Source organism: Neolamprologus multifasciatus, chromosome 18, assembly GCF_963576455.1.
Source record: "Neolamprologus multifasciatus chromosome 18, fNeoMul1.2, whole genome shotgun sequence".
NCBI classification, from domain to species: domain Eukaryota; kingdom Metazoa; phylum Chordata; class Actinopteri; order Cichliformes; family Cichlidae; genus Neolamprologus; species Neolamprologus multifasciatus.
Genome location: NC_140456.1, coordinates 9,948,324 through 9,971,898, shown reverse-complemented (window position 1 = coordinate 9,971,898; position 23,575 = coordinate 9,948,324). Strand labels below are relative to the sequence as shown.

The window sequence follows — 23,575 nt, the reverse complement described above, 5'->3', positions numbered from 1 at the left end:
AAAGTCAGAGGGAATTCATGACGATGTTTATGTGAAGCGTAGTTTGGATCTTCTTTCGCTGCTGGTTCGGTCAGTTTTATTTTTATTGTTTGGAGAGAGATCAAACTAACAGCCCTAGAATCAGCGCAAAAAGGGCGTAAACACAAAGCGCGGACCCGCCGACAGATCAGAATCAGCGAGCTGTCGGCTTTCAGCCCCGACCGTGTCCGTGCCGTCAGGTGAGAAACGCGACATCTCACTGATTCTGATCCGCGGGTCCACACTGTGTGTTTACGTCTCTGTGCAGAATCCATGGTCCTGCTCTCATTTACTGTCTTAGCTGTTTGGTGGTTGTTGAAATTTTGTGAGATTTCACCTGAGATTCTGTCATTTCGGGCAAAATAAATTTATATTAAAAAAATCGATTCAGGATTTTAATGAATCGATTTCACGTTATCCAAGCCAGAATCGATTTTAATCGATAAATCGATTATAAAAACCCACCCCTAATTATAAGGCGCATTAAGCAAACAAAACAGTCAGTTAAGTCAAACTTTACTCAACTCATTCTTCTTGCTTCCTCCACTTCCCTATAGATTCATTAATGTTGAATTCTCTTGCAGCTACTCTATTCCCATGTTCTACTGCGTGACTGATAGCCTTGAGTTTGAAATCTGCTTTGCAAGTATGTCTCTTAACATGTGCCATTTTGTGGTCCTTATACACACAATACGGCAATATTATGTTGAAGCACAGTACGTATCACTCCGCGAGACTCCTGACTACGGTAGCCATAATGCTCCGACAGTCCATCAAGCTGTGCGGCTTCGTAGCTTAGCAAAGTCGTACTAAAACATTTCTTGACACATTTTTGAGCGTCGTGTACAACATAAATTCGGTTCGAGATCAGTAAGATCAACCAGAATTCATACACAAGGTGCACCAGATTATAAGGCGCATTTTTGAGAAAATTAAAGGATTTTAAGTGCGCCTTATAGTCCGAAAAATACGGTAACTGCAACACATTTACAAAAGGACAGGCAGTTAACATATCACCACAACCTCTAAAATTGTTCGCTTTGGAAGTCATGTTATAGATTGTAAGTCCTTGTGTACACGCTCAGTAGCTTCTAGCTCTACAGAGGTTCGACTGTTTTAAAACACTGCGAGCAGCTAAGTCATTCCTGAAGGTAAATGGGGCAGCCATTTTTTATGGAATGACCCACTAGATGGAAACACGCTATAAACTTAAGCAAAGTTGAAACTAGGGTTTCCAAACAGCTGGTGCAGCAGTACAAAATCCAGTTACCTTTTTTTAAATTTGCTCTTTTCATTAAAATATACAAAACTAATCAGCCATTCTTGATGTTATCTGAAACACACCAATATCATCAAGGCAAATGCATCTTTAAAGAAGTTGGATCCTTTATTTCAGGTTTAGATATTTAACTTAATATTTTAACCTTTATTTTAATTGTCCTTTTGGACAATTAAAATATGCCTGATTGCAGTTTTACTTTAAAAATCTGGCACCAACCACCTCATAGATAGTAAAATACAAAACATTTGCTTGTCTTTTGGGAATCGGACTGAGTTTTCCTTTAACCCTTAACAAGGAAGCAAAGCTGAAAGTACTGCCTAGTTATGTGTCAAACATATTCTCTGTTCTCAAGGTCCTTTTTGATGGCTTTTTTAATGCGGTCGATTTCATCTTCGTCTGAGCTGTCATTGTCCTTCTTTTCACTGTTCAAATCTTTTCCATCCTTCTCTTTCTTTTCTTTGTTGTCTTTCTCTTTTTTCTCACTGTCCAGATCTTTGGTGGTCTTCTCAGAGTCTTTTTCTGGTGAGTTGAACTGCAGCTCTTGATGTATTGAGTTCAGCTCCACCAGACCATCGTGCAGCTGTTGCGCCACCTCCCTGATTTTGGCAGCAAACTCTGATTTTGCCCCTTTCTTGAGTTCTTTGGAGTCTTTGGACACAAAGTAGATATCCATAACTACAAAGAGTCCACTAAGCACACCGGTTGCCATACTAGCAATCTGGACTGCTCTGGCTGCGGTGCTACCTGCTACATGGGCAAACTGGACAAAACGCATGATCTCATTGGCATTGACGAGGATCGCCTTTCCTGCCATGGCGCCATCTTCATAGAATCTGCTAGTAAGTGAAGGAAAGTCCTGATTGTATGCGCTATTCTTCATCTTGATCAGATCGAACCTTCGCAGGTTCTCAATACCCTGTTTGATGAACGTCAGGCACTTGTTGATGTCTTCCATCTTCTCCTGGTAGTCCTGCACAATCTTCTCCACCTTCTTGCGGTCCATGGTGTTGTTGACCTGGTTGGAGATGCCGGCACCTGCTGATGTCAGACCGCCTGCCGCGGCAATGCCCAGTCCCACTGCAGTCACAATCAAGGAAGTTCCCATGGTGAAGGGAGCCAGGGCGAGGCCAGCAACAGTGGCGACGCCCCCAACGGCGCTGGTGGAGCCGCCTGTGATTTGAGCGATCTTTGTGTTCTTGCTGAACTTGTCGAGCCCATCAGCGATGCTGTTGAGGTCGATGACATGCTTCCAGAGGCTCTCTGCCCGCTCCGTGAACAGTTTGTTGAAGACTCTGATGCCCTTCTGCAGCTTCTCCGCGGTCAAAGCAAAGGCCCTGAGAAAAGGAATTTGAGTCCTATTATACAAAGTAACTCCATCAAAAAAGGCCATTTTGTCTCATTTACACCAACAGAATAAGTGTTAATTAACCAAAATCTTGATATTTAACTAGTGATTTTGAGGAAAGCAGAATATCTTGTTTCTCAAAGCATGACAAAACATCAAACCTTTTTTTTAAAGATTATTCACACCACTGTTTTCATTGGAATTGATTATTGATTATCCTTCTGCAGGAGAAAAGTTAAGTGTTGTTGTTTCGGGGTATGAGCTTCTTCAGTTCTCCATGGTGGATGTTTATGATGCAGATATATTATAAATTTTGTGTTATCCAACGGTGGGCCTAGCAATATTTGAGCAGCTCCAGAATAACCTTTTACATTTATTCACATCACAATATGATAACAATATGGCAACAAAGGAAGATACCAAAGCAATATTTTATATTCAACTCTTGAATCTTAGCCATCAGAGCAGACTAAACCTTCTGGCAAAGATAGCAGGCGACAAGGAATTAGCAGCCTCGATTTAATAGTTAATAAGGAAATCAACATAAAATGCTACCATCTTCTTAAGAGACACCGCAAAGACATTTTAATGTGCTGCCTCCCTAAATTGATGCATTTAAATCAAGATAATATATTGTAAAAACAAGTATAGCAGAACAGACCCCTGAAAGACCAAAAACAGCATTTAATGAAGTATAAACACCTATAATAAAGCACATTAAAGCTTACTTGGCCTCTTCTTTTTCTGTCATGTCTTTATGTTGAGGTGGGTCTTTCCATTCTGAAAAAAAGACAAAAGAATGATTTATCATCGTTTTGTGCATCTTAGCGGCCCAAAAGTATGTGAATGCAAAACTATTACACTCATGCATGATATTAATCTGCTGCGATAACAGCATCAACTCTTAAAAAAAGGCCTTCTACCTGATTTTAACATCTGGCTGAAAGAATTTGGTTCCATTTCACCACAAGAACATGAGTGAAGTTAGTTTCTAATGCTGAGGGATAAGAATTACTCAGCAGTTTATGTTTCAAAAGGTGCTTAATGGGATAAGTGGTTAAAAAAAAACCCATTTCATTTTCAACTTACGCTCCACAGTTTCCCACCATTCCATAAGATCCACATCCTGAAAGACATCATTAGGTTCCATGTTTGTTATTTTTGCTTTCCAAATAATGAGTGAAGACCGCATTAAAATGTCAAAAACCTACATTACTATGTTCAGTTGAGGCAGTGCCAATACGGTAGTCCTCTAGCTGATCAAACACAGACCTGTTTGCACCTTCACTCTGAGATGAAAGAAATAGTAAATAATAAAATGACATATCAAAACCACCATTTTAATCATAATTACTTCAACAAAAGATTGTGTCTGCAGTGAAACTGAAAAAAATACACAGTACTTGAGCATGAATGACATTATCATGCAACACATTTGGTCAGTTTCATTTTTTACATGGCTGTTGCGCATCTAAAGAGGAGGAAGTTTTGGTGAAAGGGATTCTGGGAATAGTGACTTATTTCTGCTGTTTTTGCAGAAGTTAAAGGACTCAACAGGGGAAAAAGGAAGCGGAGAAAGAAGTCTGGGCATATTGTAGCCTAATCTCGTCTCATCTTCCATGGCATAGACGGCACAAACATTTTGCGGCTGTTGTGTGTGGGTTTCATGTCAGCACTGGAAAGGGGAAAAACATGTAGACCACAAGTGAGTCTGTTGGAAGGTGAGCAGACACTCTAGAGACAAGTTCTGCAAAGACTGTAAGTTTTTGTTTTCAGAGTGGAAGAAGGAGGCATTCTGTGACAAAAACAGGCTTTTTGTAATGGTAATTTGTAAGTCCTGAACAACAGTGGTTAAACCAGCAAAATGTCAACGTAGTGGGCAAATACAGTGAGACTCTGAGATAAAAAACAAAAGAGGTTAAAAAGTTACTTTTGGTTTTAAAGTTTGATGTGCGAGGGGTTGAGAGGGAGAAGGAAAGAAAAGAAAGAAAGAAAGTTTCTTGACATATTATTTTGATTATATTGTCTACCTCTGCTTGGGCTGTTTCTTGTGCATGTCTCTGTATCACTTTGGCCTGAAATAAACAAACACAGACACACAGTTCAATCAATTGTAATACCAACACAGGACTTACCTGGATGTTTTATGATCTTAGACATAAAATAAATAAATGATTTAAATAAATAAAGTTCTGTCTTTGGGTAATTTTTATGCCATTCAAAGCTCAAGCAAAATTGAAAACTTGGGGGAAGCTTCACCATTTGTTAATAGCAGAGGTCACTGGGGTAGCTGAAAAGCTCCCTGATGGCAAGGCAACAGGTTTAGATGAGATCTGCCACCAGATACAGGCTCTGGACCAGGCGTCTCCAACTCCAATCCTACTGGAGTAGCCCAGCTATTGTCCTGCAGCTTTCAGATGTATCCCTACTCCAACACAGTTGAAAATGGTCGCATTACCTCTTCAGCATGCCATCAAGTTTGGCAATAGCCTGGTAACAAGCCATTCATTTGATTCAGATTTATTGGAACAAGGATGCATCTAAAAGCTGCAGGACAGTAGCTCTCCAGGACTGGAGTTGGAGACCCCTGCTCTGGACAATGTGGGGCTGTCTTGGTTGACGTGCTTCTTTAATTTTGTGTCACAGTGCTGTGGTGGTTTTCAAAAAGCGGTTTGGAGGGTATGGTCTATTTATTGGGGGTATCACACTGTTCATCCACCATAGGACAGTTGATGTCAGAATGCTACACAGGCTAACTGTCAAACCTTGGATTTAGGAGGAGGAATGCTTATTCTGTCCTGGACATGGAACAGTAGACCAGATCTTTACTATCGGACAACTTCTAGAGGGATCATGGGAGTTTGACTTAGAGTCTGTATGTGCTTTGTAGACTTGGAGAAAGTTTATGGCTGGGTTTGTCTCAGGAACCTGTGGAATTCTTGGCAGTATATGGTTTCAGGTCTGTTGTTACAGGCATTTAGATCTTTGGGAGAGCTGAGAACAGTCAGTCCCTGGCACAAAGTCAAGCATATTTTCAGCCATCTTGATGCATGCTCAATTATCTATTTAAGTAAATCTCAAAAGGTAGCGCTTTCGGTGGGAGAAACGTTTCGTTACTCATCCAAGTGACTTCTTCAGTCTCAGCTGACTGCAGGTTTCCCCAACCTTATCAACAGTACATTTGCACAATGACTGCAACTAACCAACTGAATGAACAATGGGCTGTGAAGTCAGTTCCTTGATCATTAATATGCAAATTGTCATGACCATTGATCAACAACCACCGATCAAAGACCACTGATCATTGATCAAAGACCATTGAGCAATGGCCATGAGTACCAATCACAGAGAGTTGGGGAATGGCTGCAATCACAGCAACCACTGGAGCACAAACTGGGTGTCATCAGGACACTACAACATAGAGCGAACACCATCTCCACGGACACAGCGGCCAGGGAAGCAGAAGAACATCACATCAAGAAGGCCCTGAGTAAATGTGGTTACCCCATCTGGACATTTGTCAAAGCTGGCAAATCAAATTCAAGTTTTATTTGTTTCACACACAACCATACACAGTATGACATGAGGTGAAATGCTTATTGCTGTGCCCGACCATTAAGTGATAGTAAGAATTGATAGTAATATTTACAGATTAACTTTTTACAGCAAGATGTGCAAATAACAGTTTACATAAGAAATTATTAATAAAAGGAAATTATAAATTGTAAGAAGTGTGCAAAAGGAAAAACCAGAGTGCGTGTGGAGATTAGATGTGTGTGAAAGAGTTCAGTCCTACACCTGGTTCGGTGCCCGAATAGCCTGGGAGAAGAAGCTCCTGCTCATTCTCTCTGTTTTGGCCTTAAGGGAGCGGAAGCGCTTCCCAGAACTCAACAGTGAGAAGAGTCCATTGTTGGGATGGGAGAGGTCCATCAAAATCTTCCTGGCTTTGGTCTTGCACCGCTTGGTGTAGATGGTGTCGGATTATAATATTATTTTATGCCATGTTAGACCCCTAATTAAAGATTGTGAATTACCATGTAGTTTTAGTTTGCATTATTCTCCTGAATTAGAAGAAGGTGATAACTATTACATTTGGTAAATTGATTTGCATTACATTAGACTGTTGATTTATTGTGAATGAATGATATTGTTTTATGATGCATTATACTGCTGAGTTATAAGAAATACTGTTTGCAGAAAGTCATCGCCTCATTTGTCTGGTTAGATGAGAACAGAGCATACTGCCCCATCTCAGCCGGAGCAGATAAACAGGGAGCCAAGGTCGTAGCTTAGGCGCTGTGTGAGAAAGAATGTAAATGTTTAGGCTTTTATGATTAGGTGGGGGCCACTAGAGGCTATAAGAGTTTGATCAAGGCTCCACCATTTTGAGATCTGATGCTGTCTGCTGTATGGTGTCCATCTCCTACGCGTGTGTTCATTAAATCATTGTTTGACTCAACCCGGCCGGACCAGTGTTGTTATTTTGGTTTTCCTCTTGTATCCATCCCCAATATTTGAATCCGTAACAATGGACAGCAGGTCAGGAAGCTCTGATCGAATGATGTGTTCGGCCGAGTGCACCACTCATTGCAGATCTCGTCTGTCCTGCTTGGTGCTGCTCCCAAACCAGGTGCAGATGTTTCCCGTCAGGACGCTCTCAATGGTGCAGGATTAATAGGTTTTAAGCACCCTCAGTGGCAGATGGAAGTCTCTAAGTCTTCTGAGGAAGAAGAGACGCTGGCGGGCTTTCTTAACCAGGGTGTTAATGTGACAGGACCAGTGATGGGAATAACGGCGTTACAAGTAATGGCGTTACTAACGGCGTTTCTTTTTTCAGTAACGAGTAATCTAACTAATTACTATTCCTATTGTCCACCTAAGTGGACACGTAAAAAACTCTTTGAAAAGTACATGTTTAAAAAAATGAAGTTCAAAAATCTTTTTTCATGCCTAAAGATGAATAAAAATACTTAAGAACAAAATCCTGATTGAGGTTGTCATACTTCATGCATGAAAGGGTTAAACACCAAAACATGCTGCGCCAAAAAGTGATCCACCCCAAAGATCGCGTCCCTCAACACAGAGTAATATAGTATTCGCTGTTAAGTAAATGGTAAATGGCCTGCATTTGTATAGCGCTTTTCTAGTCCTTAAGGACCCCAAAGCGCTTTACACTACATTCAGTCATTCACCCATTCACACTCACATTCACACACTGGCGATGGCAAGCTACATTGTAGCCACAGCTGCCCTGGGGCGCACTGACAGAGGCGAGGTGCCAGGAGGATTGTCATTCTGATCATTAGACTTCTCTAATGATAATTAGCACAGAATAAATGGGTGGATATGCGTTTCGTAAAAGTGGCATGTAGCATGATGTCAGGTTGGATCAGTCTGCTCAAATTTTGGTTTCTCCAGCTCAGTGTCAGCTCCACAAAAGGTACAGAGCCATTCTCGTGACCCCCCCCCCCCCCCCCCCCCCCAAAGAAAAACAAAACAACAAAAACTGACTGATTAGTTTTTATGAGAATGTCGGGGAAAGCTTTGGTTGTGTTATGTAAACCAAAATGGAAGAGAACTGTTTGTACATGTTGCATGTTTGAATGTTACCTTTACATCAGGCATGAACGGGTTGTGCTTCTTTTTTTTCTTGACTTTGGTCTAAAAGAAAAAAAATAAAATAAAAACAAAAAGAATCTCAGAATTATTGTAAAGGTCAAACAGTGAAATACTCCTGCAGTAAAATGAATAAATGTTTGTGCCAACTTAAAAAAAAGCTGTTCATTAACAGAAGGAATGTAGCTTAACGACCTCCATTTCCTCCTTGACCTCTTCTTTATTCTTTTCCTCCTTGGATGCAGATTCCTCATCTGCATTCAGCCCCACATCATCCGATGCAGCCTGAAGTAAATAAGAAAAACAAAACAATAAAAAGGTCAACATGAGCATGCATTATTTTTATCACTTAAAACACAAGAGTAAAAATGTACAAATTAGGTTAAAACCTGTTTTTTCCCCTTGCCCTCCTCTTCATTCTTTTCATCTTTGGATGCAGACTCTTCATCATCTTTGAGCCTTTCATCATCAGTTGCATCCTGAAGTAAATAATAAAAACACCATAATGCAAGTGAGCCCAGTGAACTAAATACACTTACCAGCCTGGTAATGAACAATGTAAAATAAAACATAAGTCCGGTGTATGACGGGTATTGGTTACCTTAGCTGCCGAACGTAAATGTGCAATAAATGGATTGTGATACTTGTGTTTTTTCACTTTAAGTCTGTGAAAAAAGAAGTATCACGTTCTGTTCTGTTTTCTTTCCAGATGATCCGACACTGCTACAGTAACGTTTAGGTTGGGGAGGCCAATCCATGGCTGATACTGTTTCACTGTGTTTTTTTTTATTAAAGTATGCTATAAAGTTTATTAAGATACCAAAACTATCAAGCAGTTTGGATATATGCAAATAAAGTAAAATATCTGAATAAAACTCCTGAGTTGGAAACTTAAAGTGCATCTTTTTAGAGGTTCCCCCACCAAGGCTTAAAATAAAGGAGGGGCTGAGAGGTGCTTTCAGAGGTTTTTGTCCCAACACTATAGCCCCTTTTCCATCAGTACCGGGTTCGACTCAGATTGACTAGTTTTCCATTACAACCCAGAAGCACCTTAGCTGTGTCTCAATTACTAGGCCGCATCCTTCAGGGCCGCAATTGAAGGCCTATTATGTTACAGGGACGTGATGTAGGCTGTCCCAATTCGAAGGCTGCTCCAAATGCAGCCAACAACTGTGTCCTTCATTTCCCCGGATTTGAAGGATGGGTTGGTAGTATCCTTCGTGGCCCAACCTATCCCAGAATTCATAGTGCGGCCCAGCCAATTCCAGTTTCCAACAATGGCAGCAGCTACTTCGTTTTAATATTACTCTACTCCAGCCCACGTAGACCGCAAATGTCGGGTCCTTCAAAGGATGCGGCCTAGGAATTGGGACACAGTTCTTGTTTGCCTGCTTGTTGTCATAGCAACGCGTCTGCGCATGCTGTTGTTGTTTTTCTTACTCATTTTATGTATTTTCAAATGTTTCAATATTGCTACTGTTGTAAATTCTGTCACAGGCGACTTTGTTTTAGGTGGAAAGGTGAAATAGTAATTAAGTTGCTTTTATTATCTTTGATAAATGATTGACGCGACACATAATGTATAACATGAGCAGGCAATGAAACAGTATTAGTATGAGCATACGACAAGGTAGTGAAGGGGTTAAAACTCCACGCAAGGAGTAAAAACCACGAGGTGTCACAATGCAGACATTTGCATGTGTGGCTATGACATGAAACACTCGATAAGAAGGAAGCAAGAACTTGAAAAGTTAGGATTAGCCACCACAAATACTTCAGGTTTGTTTTCATCGGCATGTAGCAGCACACAAGATTTTATAGCACACAGTATAAAAAAATCCCAAAAAAACCAACAACCACAGGCTCACGCACGTCATTCTATTTAGATCAGTCCATCTATATAGATATGTATTATTTTGAAAACCCAAAAAACTGGCATATGCAGAGGGTCTAGTCTGACCCATAATGATGACTAGACAAACGTAACGTTCTTCTCATCATCGCCGTCTTTGGCTACAGCAGATTCATCTCCTTTTACACCTTCTTCACCTGATGGTCTCTGCCGCAAATTAAACTAATCAGTTAATTGCAATGTATTTTTTTGTATTGTGCCGGAACGTACTGAAGTAGCAGATAATGATATTATGAATCAGGTTAGCCAAACATTTGATCAGTTATATCTGATCCCACAGGTTTGCTCACATGCTAAAATGAAACGTAAGGAGAAACTTCAATTCTTCACAAGAATAAAGACGTCCATCCATCCATCCATCCATTTTCTTCTGCTTATCCAGGAGAGAAGAATAAAGACATTTCTGACTAATTTCATCTAAGTTTTTCATCTTTTTTTGTAGCGGCGGTCAGAAAGAACCATCCGTCATAGTCAACTTCTGATAATCAGTTGATAATCAATACTTGTCTAAAATAACATTAAACCCTTTTTTAGAGTCTAATTGTTGTACTGTATGAAAATGTTAATACCTGTTGGTTGTTCTGCTCTTGTCGACTGTGTCTAATTATTCTGTTCAGCTCCTGAAATTAAACCACAACAGTTTTCTAAACGATAAGGGTTTAAAGTAGTGCTTTAATACACATCATCACAGACAGAAACTATTCCCTAAACTCAGGGAGCTCACCTCTTCTGATGGTCGGGCAGGAACTGCAGGAGGCTTTGCAGGTTTTTCTTTCCTCTCTCTGGAGGTCATGTCTTTGCCTTCCTGTACAGGACAAAAATAAAATACTTGTTCCAAAGCTGAAACTGAATGTGAAACAGCCAGTTAATACCAAGTACTGGCTTTCTATTTATACAAAGCAGTGTATTTTAAACATTTTGATTCTTTTAAAGCCACTCAAATGATCTAATCTGTATTGTAACAGCTTCCCTCAAATATAATAAAACTCTGGGCAATTAAAGCAAAACCTGAGAAATGCAAACCGTACATTGTTATCCTCACTTCTTCTTGGTTTTACTTTGTAATGTGACAACGTCCCCTTCACCTCCTGCTCAACGAAATCACATCAACAAAGAGAGCAGAAGTTAGAATATTCCAACAAAGACCACACGTCACACAAAGAGGCAGCGTTGTTTGACTGCATGTGAACCTCCTGAGTTGGTCTGGATGGGACCAGGATAGCTGCACTCCTTTCCCTTCTTTCGTACTGGTTCATGTTACTTTTGACCTCACAAGGGCACAAACACACACGCACACACAAAAACCCAAAAACAGATGCAGTGTAACTGAAGGCACTAGCGCATGACGACAGGAAGGTTTGATAAGAGGAAGTCATGCAGGGAAAAGAAGAAGGAAGTGGTGAAAGGTATGGAATAAGAAGTGTGAGTATTTTTGACTGCATGTATGTGGGTGGGTAATTTGAAGACTCACGGTGACGCATTAAATAGACTTACTGGTTTTGATTTTTCTCCCACTTCTTTTTCATTCTCCTTGAGTGTTTCTGCATCTTCTGTGTCTTTCTGAACAAAAGGAAAATAAATATTGGGCTTATGAATATATAAATGAGGTGGCATGTTCATGAAATTAGGGAACCAAATGGAAAAAATACACCCCACACCAGCACTTTATGTAGTCTGCAAAATCTGTGGGATAAATAGTACCATCTACACCACTGCCACCATCCCTAATGTGTGCAAAACATCGTTACTGCTAAAAATGAACAATCACCACCATCACCAAAAAACAGCCACGATTACAAGTGCCTTAGTAACACCTTGACCAACATCAAACATATTTAGCAGTGTAGTTACTTTTTGGTGGAAAGATATCAGTTTGGACATGGCTCCAACCACGGCATTCTGGGAGGGAGAAAACATCAGGAGAATATTGAAGCTTAAAGTTAATAAAGCTTTTATTCGTGTGGTGTCCGAGACTATATTTACAGGGGCTTGCAAAGTATTCGGCCCCCTTGAACTTTCCCACATTTTGTCGCATTACAGCCACAAACATGAATCAATTTTATTGGAATTTCTCGTGAAAGACCAACACAAAGTGGTGTACACGTGAGAAGTGGAACGAAAATCATACATGATTACAAACGTTTTTTACAAATAAATAACTGAAAAGTGGGGTGTGCGTAATTATTCAGCCCCCTGAGTCAATACTTTGTAGAACCACCTGTTGCTGCAATTACAGCTGCCAGTCTTTTAGGGTATGTCTCTACCAGCTTTGCACATCTAGAGACTGAAATCCTTGCCCATTCTTCTTTGCAAAACAGCTCCAGCTCAGTCAGATTAGATGGACAGCGTTTGTGAACAGCAGTTTTCAGATCTTGCCACAGATTCTCGATTGGATTTAGATCTGGACTTTGACTGGACCATCCTAACACATGGATATGTTTTGTTTTAAACCATTCCATTGTTGCCCTGGCTTTATGTTTAGGGTCGTTGTCCTGCTGGAAGTTGAACCTCCGCCCCAGTCTCAAGTCTTTTGCAGACTCCAAGAGGTTTTCTTCCAAGATTGCCCTGTATTTGGCTCCATCCATCTTCCCATCAAGTCTGACCAGCTTCCCTGTCCCTGCTGAAGAGAGGCACCCCCAGAGCATGATGCTGCCACCACCATATTTGACAGTGGGGATGGTGTGTCCAGAGTGATGTGCAGTCTTAGTTTTCCGCCACACATAGCGTTTTGCATTTTGGCCAAAAAGTTCCATTTTGGTCTCATCTGACCAGAGCAGCTTCTTCCACATGTTTGCTGTCCCCCCCACATGGCTTGTGGCAAACTGCAAACAGGACTTCTTATGGTTTTCTGTTAACAATGGCTTTCTTCTTGCCACTCTTCCATAAAGGCCAACTTTGTGCAGTGCACGACTAATAGTTGTTCTATGGACAACTATTGCCCCCCACCTGAGCTGTAGATCTCTGCAGCCTGTCCAGAGTCACCATGGGCCTCTTGGCTGCATTTCTGATCAGCGCTCTCCTTGTTCGGCCTGTGAGTTTAGGTGGACGGCCTTGTCTTGGTAGGTTTACAGTTGTGCCATACTCCTTTCATTTCTGACTGATCGCTTGAACAGTGCTCCGTGGGATGTTCAAGGCCTGGGAAATCTTTTTGTAGCCTAAGCCTGCTTTAAATTTCTCAATAACTTTATCCCTGACCTGTCTGGTGTGTTCTTTGGACTTCATGGTGTTGTTGCTCCCAATATTCTCTTAGACAACCTCTGAGGCCGTCACAGAGCAGCTGTATTTGTACTGACATTAGATTACACACAGGTGCACTCTATTTAGTCATTAGCACTCATCAGGCAATGTCTATGGGCAACTGACTGCACTCAGACCAAAGGGGCTGAATAATTACGCACACCCCACTTTGCAGTTTTTTATTTGTAAAAAATGTTTGGAATCATGTATGATTTTCATTCCACTTCTCACGTGGACACCACTTTGTATTAGTCTTTCACGTGGAATTCCAATAAAATTGATTCATGTTTGTGGCTGTAATGTGATAAAATGTGGGAATGTTCAAATACGAATACTTTTGCAAGCCACTGTAGATCTCCAGATTTATATTCTGTGGAAGCCTTATGGCCACAGCGGGGTGGCATTCCTGGTTTTGTTTTGTCTTAGTCCTTTTTTAAAATGATTTTTTGAGGGGGACTTTTAAGCCTTTGTTGAGACAGGACAGTGGAGAGAGGGCAGGGGAAAGTGCCTCAGGGCACTACCTTTATAAAACATGGGTCACCTCCTCAACCCAGTGAACTACACCCGCATCTTTTGTTGTCCTTTTTTTTTTCTAGTGAGTGAATTGTTGTAAATGAAGGCACAATAAATTACAAAAATGGTTTGAGAACACTGAGTCTGGCTGATTATGGATATTCAAGAAGTTTAGTCTCAGCAACATTTAATTTAAAGACTTAATGTAGGAAGATCTCAACAAGCCTGACAGGAAAAATGAGGCAGGACTGCAGACAGGGCCTATGGGAACAACTGCTTGTCAGAATTAAAAATGCACTTCACTCATTCCCATATTTACATCATTGGTGGTGAAACTAAACCCAACTTTTAACTGAATGAACAGGAAGCAGCAAGCTTCCTACTAAATAAGACTTCCCCTCAGTGTCTGTCAAACGTAACTTGAATTAAATAAACTGAGAAATGCCAAACAAATGTACTTTAAACAGGGAAAAATATCTATAACCGTACCTGCTTATGGCCTGATGACTTCTTGTTGCTGACAGTTAAATCTTCTTCTATTGAGCCTGCCTCCTTTTCATTCTGTACAGAACAGACAGAAATCAACGGATGAACGTGGCTGTACAATCCTCAGATTTTTTTCCCCCAAGAGATAATCAAGAGCATCCTTACTTTGTTTGCATATCGAAATGGATTCAGCTTCGTCATTCCCCCAGCCAGTCTATTCTGAATATGAGGTAAAACAGAATTTTAAATGATGATGAAGAAGAAGAAGAAGAAGGAGGAGAAGAAGAAGAAGACCCAAGCATTAACACAAACCTGAGTGGGCTGGTTATTTCCATGGTCCACTTTCTTCTCGTCATTGTTGTTGGAGCTTTTCTCCTGTGGATGATGCCAATTTTGATTGAGTTAATGTCACAATAACCCGCTCACTTCGATCTTCTTCTGCTATCCAATTTGCTGTGGCTTCTTTCCACGTCAGCACCATGGGAAGCAGAACTTTAGGCTGCTCTGCTCCCAGGCTGTGGAACTCTCTACCCTCAGATGTAAGAAACATTGGTTCTTTCTCCCAGTTTAAATCTCAACTCAAAACCCATCTGTTCAAATCAGCATATTCACTGTGAACCCACTGTTTGTTAATTTTATCTTGTTCTTTTGTTTTTATTATTCTTCCTTTTGTCATCTCTATTATGTGTTTTATTCTATTGTTAAGTGTCCTTGGATGTCTTCAATAATCATTTTTAAAATGCTTTAGAGGCATTCGCTCTCTCCGTGCCTCATATATTTTAAGCGACCTCTCACTTGTTTATCACTGTAGAGCGTGCTCTTCATCATTTGACTGAAACCATTATGAGGTAAAACAAAAACAGCTACCGTTTAGAGTAAATCATCAAGCCAAACTGTTGCTTTTCTTTCTTCAAAAAATATTAAAACACTGTTATATTCGTGCATCCTCTGATTAAGCACGGGGAAAGGTTAAAATAATGAGGTCAGTGTATATCATCAATCACTGTGAGGCAAAATCTCAGGGTTAAGGCTCCTTTAAAGACAGCTGAAATTCAGCTTGGTGAAACAACCAACCTCCTTGGTTTTGGGCTTCCCTGTGGCAGAACTGTTCTCCTGTGAGTCTCCTGAGTGGTCAGTCTTTTCCTTATCCTGGTAACATACAAAGTATGTATATCAACAAACCAGAAAGCATAATCACATGTGCATCACACAGGCAGGTAGAAGACGTGAAATGACGTGATATTACTGAGAAAGGAAATAACCTGAGAGGAGGAGGTGAAGGGACTCCTCAAGACCTTTGCAACGCCACCCTGACAGAATTGAGAGCAGTTAAGGTTAGAAACTGATCGTATTTCCTGTATATTGTAACAGTAACCTTATCACTTACTTTTGAAGACTTCTCCACGGCACTGTCATTACCAGCAAGGAGTTCATCATCGACAGACAAATCATCCTTAACAAAAGGGTAATCAAACAAAAAGGTCAGTCAGACAAAAACAGCAGTGTTAACTCCAAAACAACCCAGTATCAAAATGATTCATTGTTAAAGTCATACAAGCAATGTCCTTACATTTGAGCCCTGCATCAAATCACCAAATCACTTTTGAAAATAAAACAAAAGCGATCAATCTTTTTTTTTTATGCCATGCTTTGTGTCTGGCATAAAAAAAGAGCATTTGGGGGTCGACTATAAATAGTCTTAAACATGACTGGAGTGACAATTAGTGACACTTGTGTCACCTTATTTACTTATGGTAGCTGACTTTTGTTTGGTTTTGTTTTTTTTCAAACAGGGGAAAAAGACAACTTACCTTTGTGTGGTTTTTGTCATTGCTGCCAGAGAGGTCATCTGGTGCAGCAGAATCCTCCTGAAGGTCAGAAAAAAAGTTAAAAAACTTTATCAACTACAATACTCATAACAGTCCAGAAAATGAACTGCAACATTGTTATTAATCTCTTACCTGAGGGTGTGGGGATTTTTTAAACATACTGCTACTTGTCTCCTAAAGAAAAAAATCAAATCACATTAAAATTGGTGTTTGGCAACGATTTGACGCTGCATGCTACCTTAACAAGAATCACTCGGAAGCATCACGGCGTGGTATGGCTTACGGCCATACCACCCTGAACACGCCCGATCTCGTCTGATCTCGGAAGCTAAGCAGGGTTGGGCTTGGTTAGTACTTGAATGGGAGACCGCCTGGGAATACCAGGTGCTGTGAGCTTTGGGGTGGCTTTAGCTCAGGAGGTGGAGTAGGTCATCTACTGATCGGAAGGTTGGTGGTTCGATCGCTAGCTCCTCCAGTCTGCATGTCAAGTATCCTTGGGCAAGATACTAACCCCAAGCTCCTCTCTGATGCATCCATCGGAGTGTGAAAGCACTATGTATACAGAAAGTGCTTGTGAGAATTGTGTGATTGGGTGAATGTGGTACTCTGGGAGAGTAGAAAAGCACTATATAAGAATAAGTCCATTTACCATCACTATTTTTATTTCTAGCTGCTTATAGGGTGAAAGCGAACTTTAAAACTAGTTGCTGCAGATGGAGGAAGCAGCTTTTAAAAAACTCACCTTAGTGTTGCTGTTCACTGGCAGATTGTCGTTGCTGCCTGAGATCTTAACGGTTGTGGACAAATCCTCCTAACAAGAGAAACAAAACCTTTTGACCACTTAATATGTATTTCAACACAGGTGAAACTAAGAGGAGTGAGACCCATTTTGGAGTCCTATATAAAAAAAAAAAATTAAATTCTACTTGTCATCCACCTGACTCCTAAAAGTAACAAAAAGAGATGTGCAAAGATACATAAAGAGATGTATAAAAACACCTTTTTTAGTTTTAAATGAATAAAGTAGCAGTTCCTTTGTTTAAACTGTCGCATCAGTCACATGGACAGGGAGGGTTCAGCGCCCCAAACATTTGCCAGCACTTTTTCCAGATAGCTGATGCAGGTTTTTCCCCCTCGTACAAACACACACAACAAAAACCTGTCCACTCAGGCACATTGCCACTGTAGCTCAAAATCACCAACGTATTGTAAGTCACTAATAAAGCACATTTGGATTTTCCAGGGGATGATACTTGACAAATCACACATAAAGGTTTTAACAGATAACCATTTCATAAATCTCTGAAAAACATGCTCTTGTCCAGTATATTTATCTGTGCTTGAAGTGACATTTATCAGGTCCCTTTTTTCCTTTGGTGTTTGAAGTTACCATTAAGATTCAATCAAATAAATTCATTCATTCAGTTTGGATACTTTTTTGTATTATGAAGTGGTAAATGCACTTTTAATAACAAGCGACAGAGGCGGTTAGTTAACTGGAGAAATAATCAGTAGAAGGAGGCATTGTCATTCCCTATACTGTTGTTTAAATGATAATATTACCATTTGTATTAAGATGTATTTCTTTGTTGCATTTTTTATGTTGTAGAGTTTTGATTGTATCTGTTGTAGAGATTTTGACTAATGCTTTTAGATGTTAGCATGGACCTCTGGTCGATGTAATGTAGTTTTGTTAATAAAGACATAAATGGGAACTTTAAAAGGGAATCTCAAATTGTTGTTTGCAGATCAGACCTACCTTTGCATTGGTGTCCTCAGACAGATTGTCATTACTGGCTGAGATGTCCTTTAGATCCTGAAGCACACAAGAATGCACAGTAAATAACAAATAACATAATAATACACAGTTTAGCCAGTTAGTCATTAGTAGCATTTCCTGCATGAACCTCCAGTGAGTGGAGGACATGTAATAAAAGATTGTGTTTAACCTGCGAAGGCCTCTGCACATGTCTTGGTTTGGGAGATAGTTTCTGTAATCCACCCAGCACACCTGATTTATCCTGAAGAGAAATGTACAGAAAAGAATTTCAAAACATAACACTAGGTAGAAAATCCACAGAGATTACATGATTTTTGATAGTTGTTTTTCTCTGTGAAGTCCAACTAAAACCAAATCATTTATAGGTATTAAATATTTAACAGTCCAGCTTAATGACTGGCTAAAAGCAAATCCTAGCAGCAGCTATTTCAATGAACCACATTCCAATTATTTTTAAATAATGTATTTTTTTTTTTACTCTGTTGCATTGTAGCTTTGAAGATTTTCCCCAGTTAAAAGCATTTAGTGGAGTTTTGTAGCTTTAGTTTACATATATAAGAGCTGCAGATAGTTAAATAGGGACAGGATTGAAAACTAGCAATTGCTATAAATTCTGCACACCATCATTTCTATGCTTATGTTAAAATACAAGCAAAATTTGAATTAAAAAAATATGTATATCACAGAAAGAGAGCAAATTTACCTTTGACTTGCTGGTTAAACTGTCATTGCTGGCAGACAGTTCAGGATTTTGTAATGTCAAGGTGGCCTGCAAAAACAAAAAAAGGTGGTTTTGGTTATATGAAACTAAGGAAATTAAAGCCACAAAGGCAGAAAACTTTTATTCCCGGTTATCTTATAAATATTTAAAAACATTACCAACAAAACAAAAAGAAACCTGAAGGAAAAGAGGAAACAAACAGGAAAATATTACTTTTATCAATGAATGTGGTACTGATTATCCAAACTTACTGTTAGGGCTTAATTTTTTTTTTTTCTTCTGTATACAACCTTAAGAACTACTTTTGGTTTAGAGAAAATTCCTGTGGGATAAGTTTCATTACATTACTTGTTTGGGACATTCATAACATAAAGTTTTGACTTGACAGGATTTGCATTTGTAGTATAATGTCATGTCTGATCCTCTTTGGCAGATTTTTAGGCATTCCTTTAAGCATTCCAGCATAATTACAACCACAAATATGAATAATAATAATAGATTTAATAAAATTACTCACTGAACTAATGAAAATATCCAATTAATGAATAATATGATTCATTAATTGGAGATACAAGAGTGTAATTATAAAAAAAAAGTTGCTGCAATCTGTTGGAAGTCAGTCCTCGATCCAAGCTTTTGAAAAGACAACAAAATAAATAAACAAATAAGCATAATAAGGATAATTAAAGCTGCAACATTACCTGTGCAGATGGAAGCAGTTCTTTAGACTTGGAGGATTTTTTGAATATCCCACTGAATAATGAGGCTTTTTGCTGATTGAAAATTAAAAAGAGAGACATTCATTTACTGAAATCTATCTCAAAGAAACATTGCCATTAAAAGATGTAAATCTGCAGTATAAAAAAATGCCTCGCTGATTACAGCTCTGCTCTCAGGACTCAAAACTGAAACTAATGCGATTGTTACTAATGCACTTACACATTTTAAGGATCTCACTCCAATCTCATGTTTGAATTTAAAATCTGGAATTGAAGCTGATTTCATGTCTGGACTTGGAAAACATCATGAGTGATTTTTATATTTACAACATGTGTACGTACAAGTTAAAAGTGGACCACAATGCTTCTGGCTTCTGACCACTTAAGTGAAGTAAAGTCTTCCTTTGGGCCTCGCGGTAAATTTGCCGAGCAGCTCAGACATAATCAGATTGTTTAATATTTATATTACATGTGACATGTCAGAGAAAAGTTATTCCTTTTCTGTGTTTTGAACTACTTTGTTTAGTACAGAACTTCATACTGTCCAAGTTGTGCATTACACTAGTAGCACATAAAACCATAAAAGTGTCAAAAATCAAATATACTATAAAAAAGGCTTTGATTTTGAAAGAAAAAAGTAATAATAAACAAAAGAATTAAAAAATTACTAACAGTTTTTGTTATAAGTTTATTTTAACTTAAAATCTTTATTAAGTAATTTGTATGTATCTATATCGAATATAATGGACACGCATGTGCTGGTACATTAAGGACTAGAATGTGAATGTACTACAACTATATCTCAACCAATCGTGGGAACATGCACAGTCACTGCCCCAACTTGGAGTTTTGAAAAGGTCTGATAAGGAAAATGGGCATTATTTTACACAATAAAAGACTAGAGTCCGAAAACAAATATAGTGCTGGATATGAGCCCAGTGGATCTACTCGAATGTTCTAGCTGAGGAAAACAGCAGGCCTGGAAACATTCTTCTGCGTCACAGGAATAAAGAAAAAACATGTTTGTTCATTATTGTGAATGTGCTCTTTGTAGATTAGTTGGGGCAAGGTCCTTCTGGGCAAGTCATGCCGTCTTGGTGACACATTCAGGCAGTTATTTATTCCAGAGGGAGGATATTATTCCAAGGTCAGCTGTTGTAAGAAACTGGCTTTATTGGGCATGACGCAGGATCATGTATCATAGAAGTGCCACCTTTTGTGATAGTCACCATAGATTTGGACTGCTATTCTTTTAGTTAAACATCACTAGTTTAGTGAATGGTACATACTCACTGGGGTGATGTTAGAGGACATTTAAACCAACGTCTCATAATTGTAGGATCAGGGCAAAGAATTGATTTAGAACAGTATCACGATATCTTGCACGGAGATATGGTATTGATGCAAGGAGACCAAACATCAATATTTTATTAAATATATTAAAATAGTACTCTGTGGATACTACGAACAAGAGGGCTCATTTTAGCTGACAGACAACTTGTTGTATTATGGTCATATTCCCATAGAACAGAAAGGTTGCTGTGTACAAATGCGACAATTCATGTGAATTTCTGTTAAATGCAAATTGATGTCCACATAGCAAGACATGATTTTCAACAAATAGTTTGTATCTAAATTATCAGAAACAGATTGTATGCAGTTGCCAACTTGACCCTGTTCAGTTGCAGACTGATAGCAGACTACTGCGTCTCGGTGTGCTTAACAATCTCTCATGTAAAAAAGTGAGAAAACTTTTGAATTAAAAAAAAAAAAATCATATGTCTGAGCTTTGAGCAACCTAAGCAGATTTTCTTTTACCTTTACTCACTATTTTAAATGAGTTTTATGAGTTTGTCCTAACGGACAAACCTTAAAAGTATGGAAGTTTAACAGTGAAAGGCAGAGTTAACGAGGGATCCGGAGGGTTATTTTCGCCTTCGATCAACCCGAGTAAGTTACAGTCGCTTAAAAATAAACCCTTAAAGTAACCTCGCAGGCGTTACTTTGCGATGTCTCTTTGCGATGAAGAGCCAACGTGAACTCTCCGCATACTTATGCGTCTGGTTGCGGTCGCAGTTTGTGGTAAAAGTCAGTCAAGTGTTGAACATGCTTACTGGCTGACTTCAGGAAGAAACAAAACAAACGTCGACAAACTAAAGTTGTACTCACAGAGACAGCTCCTTCATGACACTCCAGGTCCAAATCAAGGTTACCGTACCGCTCCTGTAACAGACAGGAGGTTACATATTTACTGTATCAACGCTATTTTTTTATAAAGGCGTTCACCATAGAGGGCGAGACATGTAACGGCCACCATACCATTAACGTACCATTACAGAGAACTGCTGTCTCCCTTACGGTGAACTTGTCCCGTTTGTTGTCAGAGGTTAACGGATATAAATATAAAAGTCCCGCTCCTCAGAAGGACTTTGTGTCCTCTGCTTGTTGATACTGTCGGTTGTTTTCACTCAGCGAGCTGCGCAGGTCAGGATCCTCCCTCCTTTGTAGGAAAAAAATTACAAAACAGAAGGAAAAAGAAACTGGCTGGGAGCCACTCATCTGGGAGCGGTCAACCCGATTCTGCTGCATTCGGGAGCAGTTCGGAAATTCCCTTTACAGCCTTAGGGTATAAAAATACAACTAGAAGGATATCAGCAGGTTAAGTACTTAAGTTAATATCTCTCAAATAATTGTAAAAAATTGTCTGTGTACTAAAAATAAAAGCACCTATTATACTATCAACAGCTGTGGCAAGCACGCTTACTGTACATTTTAACCTTTTTCTTAATCAATATGTGACATTTAAAGCTACTTTAAACAATGTTTGGCGTTTTAGAATTTGTGTAAATTTACACAAAATATAGCTCATTAAATACGGTGCGTTTTTTTCAAAATTAAAACTTAGATACATTTAGAGAAAATCCCTTCAAAAAGTATAGTCTGTGTTGAAAATCATTAATACCGACACCACTTTTGATCCCTCTATATACTGACTCTTTGAGAAGGTCAAAAGAAGTCACTGTACAAACATTAATTAAAAATATCCGGGGGTCTCTGCTAGAATTTCCATTAAAACGTGAGTAAATAAAATTAGTTTTTTTTTTTTAAATAGGTAAAACAACTGTGAAATAACAAGTAATTAAAATCAAAACAAACAACCCATATCTGCTATCATCTAACACTTGAAGAACTGTCAAGGGAAAATCATGTAAACACTTGAAAAATATGTAAAAATATTTAATAAAATATACATCAAAATACCCCAAAATAACAATGGGAAGAATTTAAAAAAAGACGCAAACACATTTTTCTCTTATTCTGCTTGAATTTTTAATTAAAGAGATCTTTCACAAACATAAACTAACATTTTATTTTTTTATTAACCTTGCTTGTCATATTTGCAAGTTTCTCCATCTAAATTAAAGGTAGGTCAAATGTGGCTAGGTAAACATGTCAGTTTCTTTTTTCTTCACATGAATTTATTGTACATTCGACGCCAAAATGAAAGCATTCCTATTGGTCTTTGCTTAGTGTCGTGACTTGTTACAAACGATCCTGAATTCCTAAAGCTTAGAGTGTAACTCAGAGAGAATTACTCTCTCCAAGAGAGGAAGTAGAGCTTTCTTTCTCCGTCACTGCAGACCAGCTCAGTGGGTCTTTGTGGATTCACCTCCAAGATCAGAACAGGACCTCCACACACAAACAAGCCCACCTGCAGAAAGAAAAAGAGACGGGGTGAAGAAAATTATCCTTGCTTTAAGAGAAGTTAAAATAATTTGACAATTAATCTCACAATCTTTACAATATAAAGCCAGGAATCTTACAACTTTGCTGCTACCCTTGGAAAAACCCAGAAACTATTCTAATGGTTGTCAAACCAGGTCTTAATTCATATATATAATCAAATGTCAAAACGCATCATTGGTATAGGGGAAAATATCAAATGTTGTTTTTAATAGGGGAAAGCTGAGGCATAAATCAATTTATTCCTATTCAGGAAATTAAGTTAAACGATTTAACACACCTCACAAGTAGAGGCTGTAATTTACTATAGTAGAGATAACTATAAAGTGTATTTGCTGGGTACTGTTTTCAGCTGCAAAAACACTGTAAACAC

The 23,575-nt window shown here is 39.0% G+C and overlaps 2 protein-coding genes and 1 non-coding gene across 5 annotated transcripts in view; 1 reads left to right on the top strand and 2 right to left on the bottom strand.

Annotated features, from left to right (window-relative positions):
* Positions 1 to 21,919, bottom strand: part of apol1 (apolipoprotein L, 1) — a 23,371-nt gene extending 1,452 nt beyond the window's left edge. Inside the window, exons 1-28 of the mRNA XM_085139317.1 lie at positions 21,789 to 21,919; positions 21,628 to 21,681; positions 19,441 to 19,512; positions 18,722 to 18,787; positions 18,188 to 18,259; positions 17,998 to 18,054; positions 16,981 to 17,049; positions 16,371 to 16,412; positions 16,221 to 16,277; positions 15,797 to 15,862; positions 15,672 to 15,719; positions 15,484 to 15,558; positions 14,727 to 14,784; positions 14,575 to 14,639; positions 14,413 to 14,484; positions 12,025 to 12,072; positions 11,668 to 11,733; positions 11,202 to 11,261; positions 10,898 to 10,978; positions 10,743 to 10,793; positions 8,651 to 8,740; positions 8,457 to 8,546; positions 8,256 to 8,306; positions 4,676 to 4,720; positions 3,857 to 3,934; positions 3,735 to 3,771; positions 3,374 to 3,425; positions 1 to 2,634 (exon numbers count right to left, since the gene is read on the bottom strand). The exon at positions 1 to 2,634 is cut by the window's left edge and continues 1,452 nt beyond it. Coding sequence (XP_084995443.1) covers positions 1,629 to 2,634; positions 3,374 to 3,425; positions 3,735 to 3,771; positions 3,857 to 3,934; positions 4,676 to 4,720; positions 8,256 to 8,306; positions 8,457 to 8,546; positions 8,651 to 8,740; positions 10,743 to 10,793; positions 10,898 to 10,978; positions 11,202 to 11,261; positions 11,668 to 11,733; positions 12,025 to 12,072; positions 14,413 to 14,484; positions 14,575 to 14,639; positions 14,727 to 14,784; positions 15,484 to 15,558; positions 15,672 to 15,719; positions 15,797 to 15,862; positions 16,221 to 16,277; positions 16,371 to 16,412; positions 16,981 to 17,049; positions 17,998 to 18,054; positions 18,188 to 18,259; positions 18,722 to 18,787; positions 19,441 to 19,512; positions 21,628 to 21,681; positions 21,789 to 21,791 — 2,631 coding nt within the window. The 5' untranslated portion in view covers positions 21,792 to 21,919 and the 3' untranslated portion in view covers positions 1 to 1,628. The remainder of the gene's footprint in view (positions 2,635 to 3,373; positions 3,426 to 3,734; positions 3,772 to 3,856; positions 3,935 to 4,675; positions 4,721 to 8,255; positions 8,307 to 8,456; positions 8,547 to 8,650; positions 8,741 to 10,742; positions 10,794 to 10,897; positions 10,979 to 11,201; positions 11,262 to 11,667; positions 11,734 to 12,024; positions 12,073 to 14,412; positions 14,485 to 14,574; positions 14,640 to 14,726; positions 14,785 to 15,483; positions 15,559 to 15,671; positions 15,720 to 15,796; positions 15,863 to 16,220; positions 16,278 to 16,370; positions 16,413 to 16,980; positions 17,050 to 17,997; positions 18,055 to 18,187; positions 18,260 to 18,721; positions 18,788 to 19,440; positions 19,513 to 21,627; positions 21,682 to 21,788) is intronic.
* Positions 16,516 to 16,634, top strand: LOC146497358 (5S ribosomal RNA). The gene has a single exon (XR_014870995.1). It is a non-coding gene; the product is annotated as a 5S ribosomal RNA (ribosomal RNA).
* The window catches only part of tep1 (telomerase-associated protein 1), a 36,900-nt gene continuing 34,952 nt past the window's right edge, over positions 21,628 to 23,575 (bottom strand). For 2 of the 3 annotated variants that reach the window (XM_085139314.1, XM_085139312.1), the window contains exons 56-57: positions 21,778 to 23,170; positions 21,628 to 21,681 (exon numbers count right to left, since the gene is read on the bottom strand). In XM_085139314.1, coding sequence (XP_084995440.1) covers positions 23,051 to 23,170 — 120 coding nt within the window. In that variant the 3' untranslated portion in view covers positions 21,628 to 21,681; positions 21,778 to 23,050. The remainder of the gene's footprint in view (positions 21,682 to 21,777; positions 23,171 to 23,575) is intronic. The other variant, XM_085139313.1, reaches the window with a different exon arrangement.